At 36.8% G+C, this 14,298-nt stretch overlaps 1 protein-coding gene across 16 annotated transcripts in view; it reads right to left on the bottom strand.

Annotated features, from left to right (window-relative positions):
- Positions 1–572: 572 nt before the first annotated feature.
- The window catches only part of UBR3 (ubiquitin protein ligase E3 component n-recognin 3), a 117,771-nt gene continuing 104,045 nt past the window's right edge, over positions 573–14,298 (bottom strand). For 14 of the 16 annotated variants that reach the window (XM_035896256.1, XM_035896258.1, XM_035896259.1 and 11 more), the window contains 7 exons: positions 12,603–12,727; positions 8,858–8,965; positions 8,229–8,339; positions 7,204–7,380; positions 5,356–5,565; positions 3,644–3,783; positions 573–3,012 (listed from right to left, as the gene is read on the bottom strand). In XM_035896256.1, the coding sequence (XP_035752149.1) occupies positions 2,895–3,012; positions 3,644–3,783; positions 5,356–5,565; positions 7,204–7,380; positions 8,229–8,339; positions 8,858–8,965; positions 12,603–12,727 (989 nt within the window). In that variant the 3' untranslated portion in view covers positions 573–2,894. The remainder of the gene's footprint in view (positions 3,013–3,643; positions 3,784–5,355; positions 5,566–7,203; positions 7,381–8,228; positions 8,340–8,857; positions 8,966–12,602; positions 12,728–14,298) is intronic. The other 2 variants (XM_035896257.1, XM_035896263.1) reach the window with 2 other exon arrangements.

The raw sequence follows: 14,298 nt of genomic DNA, 5'->3' as shown, positions 1-14,298 counted from the left end.
GTCATTTGCTTGTGAGATGCTGAGAGTTACATAAGATTCCTATTGCAGAGGTGATGAAAATACTCACTGAACATTTCAGGCCACCACTAAAAAAAGTCCCCATTGTCCCAAAGTCAAGGTCAAAACGAGACCATTTCATCAAATTTCTCAACGGTCAGAAAAGGCAAAATTTAATACATAAATATATACATTCATCAAATTGAAGTAATAGTTATTCCAGAAACAGATTTGACATAAGAGAAGATCAAGCATGGTTTTCCTAGTACAGTTTATCAACTCAGCATTTTAATTTTAGCAGTTTGCAGCAGCAATGCTGTAATAGTTGGCATAAAATTAAGCACAACTTTAAGTGGTATAGTTATGAGTAAAGTAAACTAATCCAAATTACTAATACACAATACATGACTGTGTGTAAGGAACAAAAAGAAAAATACCAGATTTACTCTCTATGCAAAGTACTTTGCATGCATAAGCTTTTGACATTTAAATAACTGCCTGGCTACTGGGCAGAATTCAATAATAATTATATTTTGGATGACTGGGATAGAGAAAAAATCTCATGAACACGCAGATTGACAGTAGACTTTTATTAACATATCTTACAATGCCGATTACTGTATTCCTAGTTTTATACTCTTCTGATGTGTTATAAAGATTGATTTAGATTCTACAGTAATGTACTGTACTTAAATGATCATTCATACAGGATATCACACCAGAACATTTGAGTAATACACGCACACACCACTCTAGTTTGGACCTGTTATTTTTCAAGGTTAGCTTAATAAAGTAGGATTAAAAAAGTTACGGGGGAAATCAAAATTCTTGTTTAGCAGCATGCAAGGATATTCAAGTACAATTTTTCAACTGAGTGATTTTTTTTCTTGTTGTTGTTTTTAAATTGACTGGAGACTAATTCACCAGTACCAAAATAAACACTATGAAATACCCAAATGTTAAAGTTAAGGCTAATAGTTTTACTTCACATCCATATGCACAACCAGAGAACATTCCATTTTAAATAAAACACAGTAATCAAATTCTGGATACATTATCTCTTGTAAATATAGCATTGGAGCTTCAAACTACAGATTACTCAAGTTCATGAGCCCTGTAATAATGTTATGCTGGAGATGTAAAGAATCTTTTTGCTCTTTAACCACACTTACAAAATGGCCTGATATTCATAATGAGCAATGCAAAAATATTACAGGCAGAACTTATAATACAGTATCAAAAAAGTAATATTTTGGAAAAGACATAGCCATTTAGTTGGTGAAACAGAGTAATTCTAATCTTACAGGAAGTACTGCAATACTTTTGAAATATATATATATTTATATGTATGTATAAAAACCAGCATTCTTTATTGTGGGGTTTTTTTGAGTTGTGGGTATCCAGGAAAACTCATTGTATTTACTTACTTTTTCCTTCTGTCCCTTCTCCTTGATTGCTATACAGTCATTTTATTTCCCCTTTACACTTTTCACTAGATAATGACTTCCACTGGGGAACTGTTTTCATTGTATATGTAGTTTTATCATAAGATGTTTTTATTTTACACATATAAATTTTATTTTACACGCAAGCTATGAAAGTCAAAACTACCAGGAACTGCTTGGTAGTACTGTATGAAATAGCCAACAAATGTCCAATGCTTGTGAAAAACTTAGTAGCAATATATGACATACCAATATTTAACCATAACCTTTCCTACCTACTTACACTGTGGGGTTTAGCCCAGTCATGCCTGTTCTCATTAATTTTTTAGCCCTCGAAGCATAAACTGTTTTGGCATTCATCCAGTGAGGCTGCACATGCATTGGTTGTTCATCTAGGCTATCTCTGTTGATTTTTTTTTTTTTTCCTTTCTACGAAACCAAGCAGAAAGAACAATGATTACTCTAAACAAATACAATATAGAGGAACCTCCTGAAATGACAGGAAAGATACAAAATTGTTTCATTTGCAGAATAGCCTGCACATTTCCAATCCAATCATTCTGAAGCATACAGCTGGTTTGAAATGACAGGCAGGCTTATGGTTGTTGGATGCCATACAAATTCTCTATATACAGGAATTTCTGTATGTGTTATCACTAACAGTTCATTTGATTGATATGGAAAAAAAAATCTCTTTTCTGGAAAAGAACAACAACAACAAAAGAGTATGTGTTCTGGATTACATTGAGAACAACAAGATACCTAATTTACAGCTATTTCACTTATGTATGGAGAAAAAAAAAAAAAACGAAATTCCTGAGAATGCATTTTTCAGTAATGCCTGAAATATTTCAATAGACCTCTCATAAGTGAAATACTCATTAAAATTCAACTTTCAGACCAATTGTTACCATGCAGTCTCACAATCGTTTTACAAATCCTGTCTGATTACAAACGCATATCAAGCAAAAACCTCAAACCAACACAAAAAAGGCCAAGAAATTTTATCCAACATATTTAGTAGATGTAGTAGACATATACACTGCTTTAGCAAAAATTGCTAAAAACTCAACTCCACACAGAGAAAAATAAAAGCCTGACAGCTATCCCTGGAGCCTCTAAACAACTGTAGATAAAAGTTGTGCTTCTTAACAATAATGGGCTTTAAAAAAAAAACAAAAGAAAAATGGACTACTGAGTGCAATCAGATTGCTCACATCGTTTTGAGGATTTAATTGCAAATTATTGTATCATTTTTTAGTAGCAACAGCAGCTAATTTTGCAAAAATTTCACATGTTGACAAAGTTCCATTTCCCTTTTACGCCCATACCCCACTCCACCCCGAGCCAAAGAGCTAAACTCCCATACATTTAAAGCTATTGTCAGTCAAGATGCATTCATTCATGGTAACAGCAATGATATGGTGCGTAGATGATGATGATGATGATGATTTACAAGCCATTATAATGTGGCCCCCATCTTTTATTGATATGATCAAAAGTATGAGACACCCACTGCTGCTCAAGTACTTTGTATCTTTCTTTGCATATGTAGAGAGGTTTACCACGCCTGTAGGGGGGAAGAACAAAAAACAAAAAAAAAATTGGTTACTATGCTAAATGAATGGAAAAGTGCTTCATTATATAATCAACACACGATACCCATACAACTTTTTTCCCAGGGGAAGCATACATTTTTATCGGTGAGGGGCTTTTGGTTTTGCTTTTAGTAAGATAACTGCTGAGACTTCCCTTCCTCCCTCTTGGATAGGAGATTCCAGAAAACATCTCTTGTTCTCTCAGGCATGCGTAGCTTGGAAGCTATGCTCCTTCCCGCTGCACCATTCGATTAAAGGCCAAACAACTTTGGGAGAGAAGTGTTTCCCAACACAACACTCTGAATTGACTGTATTGGGAATAGCAACAGAGGAATCTGCCTGTTGGGTGCCTGGTGTGTGTAACTCAGTGATCATGATTACACCACCTTTGGGTCAAAAAAAAAACCCAAACCCCACAACAAAACAAACACCAAGAAAAATATAAAGTCAGTCCAACTTGCAGTAAATGGGGATTTTCCACTCAAGGAAGGTAGAGATCTATTACTGTCTGTTATTGCATGTATTACATAACATAAAGTTGATCTACGCAGAGGAGCAACAATGAAACTTATAATGAAATTACACTTGTAATGAAAACATTACCTAAGATCTCGGTCTTCTTCACCATGCGCATCTAGATAAACAGAACCCCAAAGGCAGAAACGATGGCCTCGTATGATGATGATTACAGACGCATTAATCAAAAGAAATATTCCTGTCCCAGCTCCGCAGTTTTGAGAATGCTGTAATATTATGGGTATAGAAAGGGAAAAGTGCAAAGATTCTGTTAGTGTCTGTCAACTTTATAACAAAAAGGATTTAAAAAACAGCAATTACTTTTGCTTGAAATAACAGACATGTTATTTACTAAGAAACAGTTCGACAAAGGATAGCCTGCCCCAGAATTCTCCAAACTAGAACTCCATGTCTTGTGCTGCCCTAACAACACTCACATAAAAGAATGGTTTCCTACTCAAAAAAGGAGGATCTTCGTTATCATGTAAAACCAGAATTACCTAACAAAAATGAGCAAAAATATTCTCTACAATATTTTGAATTTGTTGTTGTAGAGCAAACTGTATAGCATGACCAAGTATTTTTTACAGATGGCAAGAATAAGAGAAAGTATTCAGAAAAAAAAGTAGTATTCCTTCTTTTACAATAGTCTCTATTGCTAAACATTTGCTTTCTTTATCCATGCTCATAGATCTAGTCTACGGCTCTACAAATCTAGTACAAAATTTTTTTTAATAATTCTTGCTTGCTTCAATATTTCATTCATCTCTATGAATGGCATGATCTGTATTAATCAACTCATTTTAGCAATTAAAGAACATGCTCTTCCTCTATAGTTTTATTACAGTTAAAGGCTATAATCCCACCAACTATAATAAAATATAATTAATTACATCAATTTTTAATTCTTTGTTTTCTAACTTTGTGATTTTGTGAAGCCTGACACCTTAAATGTAACTGTTAATTCTATTTTAAATTTTGCCCACCCCTCCTTATCCCACCACATCAGCAGCACGAGAGAGAAAGGTGAGTTCAAACAACTCCAGAAAGATCCAAGGTCCCTATGAAATTTCTTTGGGTTTGATTTTATGCTCCAGTGGTAAATATCTCCCAAAAAAATTGCCCTTGTAATTTTGTAAAGCCCATGCAGTTCCAGCCTTCTACTAACTGTTCTATGGTAGGAAACACAACAGCTCTCAATGCAAACCTTTATCATAGACAGGAAAACAACACTATATGCTGTCCAACTCAGGTTCCAGGAAGAACTTAAATATATGCTGACTAGAAAACTTCACTACTGAATTAAAGTCGAAGGCCTTAAAATGATGCTTATCTAGCTATAGTCTGTAGATCACTAGTAGATGGTCGGGTATATCGGAAAGTACGCTATAAAAGGAAAAAAACCCAAACAAACCCATACATTGGTATGTATGCAGCAAGCAAGGAAACAAAATGAGGGAAAATTAAAATAATATATGAGCAATCAGAATGTACTTCAATTGGTTATGAATCAACACTATGTGTCAACATTACACACAACGGCTTGCTAAGAGTTTTTCAAACAGGTGAAATAGGCTATGGGCTTAAAAAGGTGAATAAAATTGCTCTCTAGAATCCAGTCTAGGTCCATCCATCAGAAACAAGCACTAAACATAATTAGTGGGGGTTGGACTAGATGACCTTTAAAGGTCGCTTCCTTATATGTTTTGGAAAGAAAACTGTCAAAACTGAGCAATGGACTTAAACACTATCCATGAGTGTGAGAATCAATTACAAAATTTGAATTAACCCTCTCTTACCAGTACGCATTCACAGTAACTCTGTTGTTTGCAGCATAGTCCTTTCAAGCATACAAAAGTCCCACAAACTAGACAAACAGCAGGATCTTTAGGAACCTTGGTACAAACAGTACAAGTCTTTCTGTGATAATACTGAAAAATGGTATTGTAATTCTCAGGCAACTGAAGGAGGCGTGGCAAGTCCCACTTAGGCTCCTGGATAAGCAAAGCCTACAAATAAGATAAGAAAAATGTATCAGTTCTGCACTTTCATTTATGCATTTGTTTTTTCTAAGAAAAAGAGAATACCAAAGAAAGGCAGCATGCAGCTTAAAAATCCCTCACTACTTCTGCATTTCACAAATTTAGAAGTCCAAAGTCACCTTGCAATAGTCACCTGCCTCTGGCTGAACACCCTCCCCAACTGCGGTCACATTTCATCTTTTGTAACGGGTGCAAGATGAGCACTAGGCTTTTCCCAAGGACATTTTCTAAATGCGACACTTTTCAAGCACAAAAATCTTCATAGCTAAAGCAAGAGGATTAAAGCTGATCTAAAGAGAAGACTCCCACTCACTGCCCTAAGAAGTCATTTTGGCAACATCACCACACAGCTGCCAAACCCTGGCACTGACTGTGAAAAGCTGTCCTCCCAGCTAAAATTTAGACTGAAACTTTCAAAAACAGAACTGAAGTTAGGCTCTGTAAATGATATTTGAAGACATCTGCCTGATTCCAAAGCTGTGTTGCACACACAAATTCTGAGGCCATTAGGAACTTACCAGTACTCACAAATTTTGGTAAGTCAGGCACTACCTAAATACTGGTTTCAAACCTAACTCTTCTCTTTTGCTCTTAAAAGCACTGTCCTATTTTATGGGGATTTTTTGGTTGGTCTTTTTTTTTTTTTTTTTTTTAAGACAGTAACGTGTTTTACTTCAACCTACTCATTTTTACTGGGTTTATAACTGATGGGCATAAGGGTCAGATGGGATCTTTCTTGCAAGGTGTAAAATCTTTTGAAGAGTGGATGACCTCAAAAAAAAAAAAAAAAAAAAAAAAAGGAAAACTGCATTTGTACCCAGTTCCTTTTTCAATCATGGCAAGAACACTATCAGTTTCACTGCAATCGCTCTTAAATGCCTATCAGATTGGCAGCAACTGTATTTTGAGATTAATCTGAGCATTCAAATTTTCACTCACAATAGCCTAATTCATGCCCGCAAACATGTGAAGGCAGGTACAGATCGTATTGCAGAGTCAAGAATGCATCTGGCTTGCTTTTTTGACACCAGAAACGTAGGAGAGGGGGACCTGCATTGTTGAGATGCAGCTTCTTCATTAAAAAATGCAATAATGTTGAGACATTTCCATTTCACGACTGATAATTCCAATTGCACCGATTCAAGTCTTGGTATTGTTTCTTTAACCTTCAGAGAACATGTACCATCTTTTATCCGTCAGCTATTAAACAGCTTTTATCCTTTTGATCTTTTTCAGTATTGCAACCAAAGAGTCTCAAAAATATCACTCATGTCTAACAGGCACAAAAAACTTCCGATAAGTATTTTCTTAAAAGAGAAAAGTTTCTGTTACATGCCCTTGATAGGCTTCAGGTGCACTTAGTATCATCTAAGGATAGTGTTTCTATTTTCTGTCTCCAGCAATCATACAAAAACCAGATAGGTTTTCTTATTTCCATTTTTAACCAATCCAACCCTAATATTTCTGAACACAATTTCTCTCTCATTTACAAGTCAGTTTCTCAGATCCTTATCCAAAACAACAGTGTATGCGCATAGTGAACCAAGCAATAAATAGCTATTTCCACATCAGCGTTATTTCAGAAGAAGGAGTTTTGCTACGTACCTTTACTTGATCTGGATGTCTATCTGCAAATGAAGCCAATTCTGAGCACCACTGTGATACCATGTCAAACGCTGGCACTGGCCAATCGAGACAAGAGGCACTGGTGAACTGATGAGCCGACTGAAAAGATGGTAACAGACCCAGGCAGCTTGCAAGAACTGTGAATTCTTCATCTTCCTTTTAGGTATGAAACCAGAGAGGTTTAGATTAATACCTACACTCTGAGTTTTTAAACAGTTTATTAAAAATGTATCTTATTACAATTAAAAAAGTAAAGACATTCTAGTACAATGATGCTAATAGTCATGTTCAGAGACACAGAAAAGCTTCCATTGTTTCCAGATTACATAAAATCGGATTCTCAAAAGACAAGAAAACTGGTCAGGGGGAAAAAAAAAAGCCCAAACCAACCTAAACCCCACACAAAACCACAAATCAAAAAAACACAAAACAAACAAAAAAACCCCCCAAACTCCCCAATAATTTTCTTCCTGCTTAGCACCCCAAACTGGCTTGTAGCCATTTTAGAGATAAAATGATTCTGAGGCAAGGAAACAAGAGAGCTGACCTATAGCGAACTCTACTCAAATCAGTCACGGAACTTAAACATAATTGTCCGCTGATGCAATGTCTCTGAGAATAAAGTGCAAGTATTAGCAGGCATTAAGCAAAATCAGGCCTGAATTCCAGTCTGTGTGGAAATTATGCCATCCCTGCAAATGCCGGACAAGTTTTAAAAGTATGTTGGTGTTTTATGAGCCAGGCATCTACGACTTGACAAAATAAGCATGTATATTTGCTGAATGTTAAGAATATAGTACCATTTTTCATGGAAACTGCTTTGAAAACAAATTTATAGAAGACAAACAATGCTGCAGAACAATGCTATAAAATAAAAGATGCTTAAAAAAAAGAAAAGTCTTAGGACAGACAATATATACCATGAAAAAGACACCTTAAAAGTCTAATTTTTGATCTCTAGCTTTTAAATGGAAACATTTGAGTGTGGCCCTCTCAATCTGTACCTGGCAACTAGGTAAATCCCCTCCAAAAAGATGGTGTTGAAGAAGGCTTGTGATCCTGAGGAAAGGCAGGCAGAACTGCTGCAGATAGCGCTCTACAGAATCAGGGTTTACCTACAGGGGAAGGAAGCAATTACTAAATTCTGCCCCAGATACGTTGTCTTCTGTGTAAGAAACTCCAATACGAACCAAATGTTTTTAAAGCGTACTATATAAAAAACCACTGCATCAAACATACATTCCACAGGCCAGCATTTCAGTAACAATCTGAAAGAATTTGGTGGGTTTTCTTTCCCCCTCGATAAATGGTTTTTCTACTTAAATATTCAATTTTTCAAGTTTCTGAAAGGTCTTTCATATGTATGATTAAAACCCACAATTATAAGAAGTATTTGTCAATAACTTCCTCAACACAGCACTGGCCATATATGATGTTAGTAAAAGAAAGATTTGCACGGGCAAACTGTCCCAAAGGGATGTGCTTTGATCTAGAAAATAAGAGTTGTAGTGCAGTCTTTAGCAAGATCAGAGAAAAATCATTATAACAACAAGGCTGAAAAACTTAAATAAGAAACAGAAAGGGGACATGCTGGATAAATTCCAAGACAAATACTCAAGAGATTTGCCAATACCACTGTTAATTCTTCAGTCTCTCCCTCTTCATAGATCTTCCCCTTAGACAGCTCACTAATCACATGACCCAGCAATACTTCCCAGGATTTTTCTCCACTGGATGTATTCTGCACATAAGAAGGAAAGAAATCCAAAATGCACTGGTCATGAAAAGGAGAGAAAGTTCCTGTAAAAGTAACAGCAATAAAGTACATTTCCGTTTGATCAACACATGAATTTCGGCCTACAAAGATATGCATTTTTTTAAAAAAAAAAAAAAAAAAAGAAAATATGATTCTACAGAATTTAGCTTCTACATTTAATTTAATTCTACATTTAGCTCACAGAGTGAAATGTGAATTGCTACTTCAGTTACATATGTTCTAAACTGAGTGTTCTATGAAAACACTTTTATAATGTTGCATTTCCTGTGTTTTTTCTGCGAGTATAAATATGCTTACTTTAAAATTAGGAAGAATCACTTTATGGATACATCATGTTTTGACAGAATTTGAATTCTAATACAACGAATTAAAAAAATTAGTAATTTTCTAAAATGTACCAACCAAAATGAGTTACAAAACACTTGCTCTATATTTTAAGTTCAAACGAGTCTATCAGAAAATGGAACATTGTGTTTGGAATGAACAGTATCTACAGATGGGAAGAAATATTTAGTGGAAAGAACAAACAGCCACTTCACTTTGTGCCATAGCACTTACATTTAAAGGCAACAATTATAGAAAGCCATCAGAAATAGAAAGCAGTATTCCCATAAACATTTTTCTTCTAAGTTGTAATAAATTCTACCCAGGAAAAATATGGTTGGATGTGAATTTTGAGCTCCATTTGTGTATCATCAACATAACAAACAATGAGGGAGTGGAATGTTGCTGGAATTCTTTAACAAAATTCCGAAGCAACTAGGTAAGATTAAATATATAAAGACTTCAGTACGTAACAATGTATATAATTCATCAGTTGGTTTCTTCAGTGCATGTTGACACCAATTATAATTGTTAATTTTAGATGGGCTCTTCACCTGTCAACATTGGGAAGGCAGACTTTGCTGTTAATGCTTATGCTCTAAGAACCAGAAGGCAACTCATATTTAAATCAATGGTTAGGATAAACCTTTTGTCTATGTTATTCCTGGAAGTTTACTCCACAGGCATTTACAGTGTGCTTCGTATGACACCACAAGGCACCTGGCAAAGATAATGAGAGTGAAGTCGGGAATCAAAAGTGGAATATCCACCTCTCAGCCCTGCTGAGAACTTAAACTCTTAATGTTGTTTGATCATTCAGCACAAATGAGAGGGAAGGCTTCAGCTTGTGTTTAATGTCTGGAATACCGAACTGAAATAGATTCACTTGGCGTTATCCACAGACAAAAGTTAAGTAAGGTATGATCTGTGTAGTCATCCCAGGATCAAAATGTCACTGTTATCAGCACATAGGAAAAAGCCAGCCAGAACTATGCATTTTTTTTTGGGCCTCAAGAAACTTTAAAGAAAGAACTTGGATTCCTGAACTAAAAACCAGCTTCCCTTGTGACATGCAAAGAGAAAGAATTCACGTGAAGACCATGGCTAGGCTCCAGAAGAGAAGGGCTGCCAAAGGGCTGGGGGAGAGGAACAGGGAGCTACGTGATTACCACTGGCCGGTCCTCAGTGCTCAGGGGTCTCTTGCACACGCGTAGGTTCCAGGCAGCAACACTATGCAGGAGGAGGAGCAGGAAACTGGAAAGACATCTGGGGAAGGGCAAACTTGCACATGGGACTTTTGCAAAGCTCTTGCACTTGGGGTGGATTATCACTGGGGTGGAATAGAAGCCAAGGAAACAAGTGCAGGAGTCCTGGAAGGCCTGAGGATCATGCAGAGATCACCCTAAGCAGATACTGCCAAGCTGCTGGCAGAAGTTGGACGTTTGTACATGGATGACCTACACGAGACAGGCAAGAGGAAGGAGGAGGATGTTTTCAAGGGAGGGTGAGAGGTGCTGTCAGTACAGCACATAGGCAGCAGGGAGCAGTGTTCATATCTACCTCCTACCTCTTTTGCTCTCCCACTTGGAAAACTGTCAGCCTTCAATGGGCTTCTCACAGGAGAAAAGTCAAAATTCTCACACTGACAGAAGTTAATCTGTTGTGTTAGTTGAACTACACTAAATCACAACATCCATTCACAGTAACATACTGTTTAATGTGCTGCTATGTCCCACGCAGCCTTATCCATCCAAAACAAGCACACTACTGAAAATTCCACTAAAATGGACTGTCTTTAATATTAAAGAGAGATGGCTACTTCATAAATCCATTATGTGAGCCACTATCATAATTTGCAAGCCCCAAGTACAAAGGGCTTTATGTGAAGCAAATGCTTTCACATGCTTCTGTAAGAAAACATCTTAGTATTAACAGGTAGCAAGCCCACCTACCACATGCCCCAAGTCTATTTTCATACAATAAAACCCCTCACTGTAGATAGAAAATCAAGCATTGTAAACGTATGTTCAGATAAAACTCCAGCCTCTGCTACTAACAAAAAGGCAGTATGCTTATCATACGGACTATGAAAGAATATAAGCTGGTAACACTTTAATCTATTGATATACCTTCTACCGCAAACTTTTAAACTGCAAAATTATCTATCAATTGGGAATAACTTAAGTTAACAGATAATGGAAAAAAAAACCTCACCAGGAACAGTCTCCAGCAAATGTTCTTGAAATTCTAAGAAAAATGACAGTATATTGAAAGAAGGGGGTGGGGAGGGAGCTAACAAAATGCAGTACTGCTCAGTGATCGCAAGTGTTTAATGCAAGACCAGAAAAACAAAATCCTGTGTAGTAGCAGTTTGGCCAGCAGATGATTTGTCTTTACTACCTTGGAGCTGTGACCGACCGGTATGACAAACCTAACTTGCGTGTGGAAAGCAGGTCATGCTTCTCAGTGTGCATTTCATTTTACAGCCAACATAATCTAAGGCCCAGCTGTTGTATAAAGGGGTATTCCTGCTCCCATTTCCTCTCCTGGCCCCAACACTTCCACCCTTCCCCTTGGTCTGGCACTGGCGCTCTTCTGACCTTCCGGGGAATCAATCCAGGGAGCACAAGACTTACTGAAGGATTAAATGAATGCCAGTGCAGGGAACCGTGTCTTTTGGTGGGAATGGGCATTCAATCAGCTGAACTGAAACAGCACTATGCACCTTCACTTTACTTGTAAATACTACCAAAAGGCAACAAAACCATAGTGAAATATCTACCTGCCTGGTCTACAAATTTCCTTCTCTGCCTCTTCACTACATGAGCACTCAAGACCACATATTGAGAGAAATTTATATGGCTAGCCACAAATAGCATCAACAAATAAGAAAAAGACAGAGGTTTTTCCCTACCAACAAGCTCGCCTGCTTTTCCTGTAAAGGAGTGCATCCGATCAACCCATGGTTTACCTAGGAAGGCTTCAATTTCCCAGGAAGGAAAACTGCATTAACTCAATACCATTGCAATAAACTCAAGAGTGAAACTGTAGGGATACAGCCTCAAACCTGAAACTCAGTTCTGGAACTAGATATTCATTGTGGAGCTTTTAAGTCTCATCACGTACCAAAACCTGCAAAAATTGCACACACAAAACCAGAATACTCGATTTTTCTGAAGCAGAAGCAAATTATTATATGCAAAGCAGAAGTATCTGTTACATTCCTACCAGAAATACAGAAGCAAAATTTCATAAATGTTTTAATAAATTAACCAACCTTTTTGAGAGCTCCTGACTCTTTCCATGCCATCCTATCTTCAGCACTGCATTTAACAGAAAGTGCTGCCAAGGCTTGAGTATACAATAAAGTGAACAGCACTTTTATAATGCAGGTGAAGTGTTCTGTAAAACAAAGCAAGTAATTTTTAAACACTTGGCATTTTTAGCAAATATACTGATTACACGAGTCTCTAGTTATAGAAATGATGCTTCTTGAAGGAAAAGCAAGCACTATACAAAAAGTACAAACCCCCAAAACATAGAAAACAACATAAATATATTTACTGGCTTTCAGAAATTACTTGGCAGCTGTAGTGAGTGGAACAAGTACAGGGCGAGTAATCTTCCACTGCTCCATATGCTCATCTTAATCCTGATCAGCAGTGACTTCCTCCTAGGGACCCGGTGATATTACAGAATTCTATTTTGTCCAAACATTACATCAAGTTAAGCCACTGATCACTGATAGCTACAACTAATTGGGCGGCGTGGATGCAAACACACACATATCCTACCATCTCTTTTGGCAATGATTAAACCATCTGGGGAAAGTTCCTTTCATGCAAATACTGGAAAAGTTAAGTTCCCAAAGAAATCACTGCAAGAAAGACCTTTAGCCTACATCAGTTTCTATCCCTTCACTTCCACACATGGATCCAGCCATACAAGACTCGCTGCAAATCACTCTTTAGTGCGCAGCTATTACTGGACCTCATGTGAGTACAGAAGGAGGACAAAGGACAGACCCTCATTTTAGAACTTACCTTCTTTTGAAAGATCTTTATTTGTTTACAATTTTTTGTAGTATTTAAAGACTATTATATTCCCACATATAGGCTGCAGGAGAAAGGGTTTGAAATCTTTTTGGGGGAGCTAGCAACAGAGGCAAAATAAGACTTCCTAAAATTAGAACAGGAAGAATGGTGACTGTGATCATTCTCTGAAATGAAAATATGGCAGCAGTCCTTTTTTCTCTCTTTACTTTAGGTTATATTTCCCATCCCAAATAATGTGATTTTTAAAAAATCTAGGCAGATCAAAGAAGTTTCTATCATCACTTACATCATTCCTTAAGCACAAACATAACAATAATATATATCTAAAATAACGTATATAAAAATGAGGGTTTTAAAGAGTCCTCTTAGGCTTTGAAGTCAAACAAAAGAATTTTATTTACATAAGCACCTCACAAAAATTGGGTTAAATTCATTCTTTCTTCCCAAAGGATTTAAACAAGCTTTGTATGTGAAAATGAAAAGGAGGCAAGGGAGATGAAACTCCTTGCTGCTTCTTTCTTGTACCCAATATCAAAACCCACCACTGGGTTCTAAAACAAGCACAGCTAGGACTTGAGTACATCATTAAATTTGTGAAATAACAATTGCTTTTTTTATGTAACAAATGTTTACAAATCAACGCAGACACAGATTTTGAAACTTTTTAATGTCTCTGAGTATATACAATAAGCACAACTTAAGCACCTAAACGATCATTTGGAAACTACGTAATTAAGAGTGCACTTTTTTTATGTATTCTCTTCCTATGGAGCTTATGTTATACATGAGAACAAACGCTGGTATACATCATCTGCCCCATTCTACAGCAGGTAGCATTTTAACGATTTTTCCTCTCCACATTTACCCAGAAGGAGAATTCACCGGACCCCTCTAGGCTCTATTTTCTTCCTCTGCTGA

Source organism: Egretta garzetta, unplaced genomic scaffold (genome assembly GCF_000687185.1).
Source record: "Egretta garzetta isolate BGI_Z169 unplaced genomic scaffold, ASM68718v1 scaffold16, whole genome shotgun sequence".
In the NCBI taxonomy this organism is placed as follows: domain Eukaryota; kingdom Metazoa; phylum Chordata; class Aves; order Pelecaniformes; family Ardeidae; genus Egretta; species Egretta garzetta.
The sequence above is the reverse complement of the archived record's forward strand: the minus strand, read 5'-3'. Positions and strand labels throughout refer to the sequence as shown.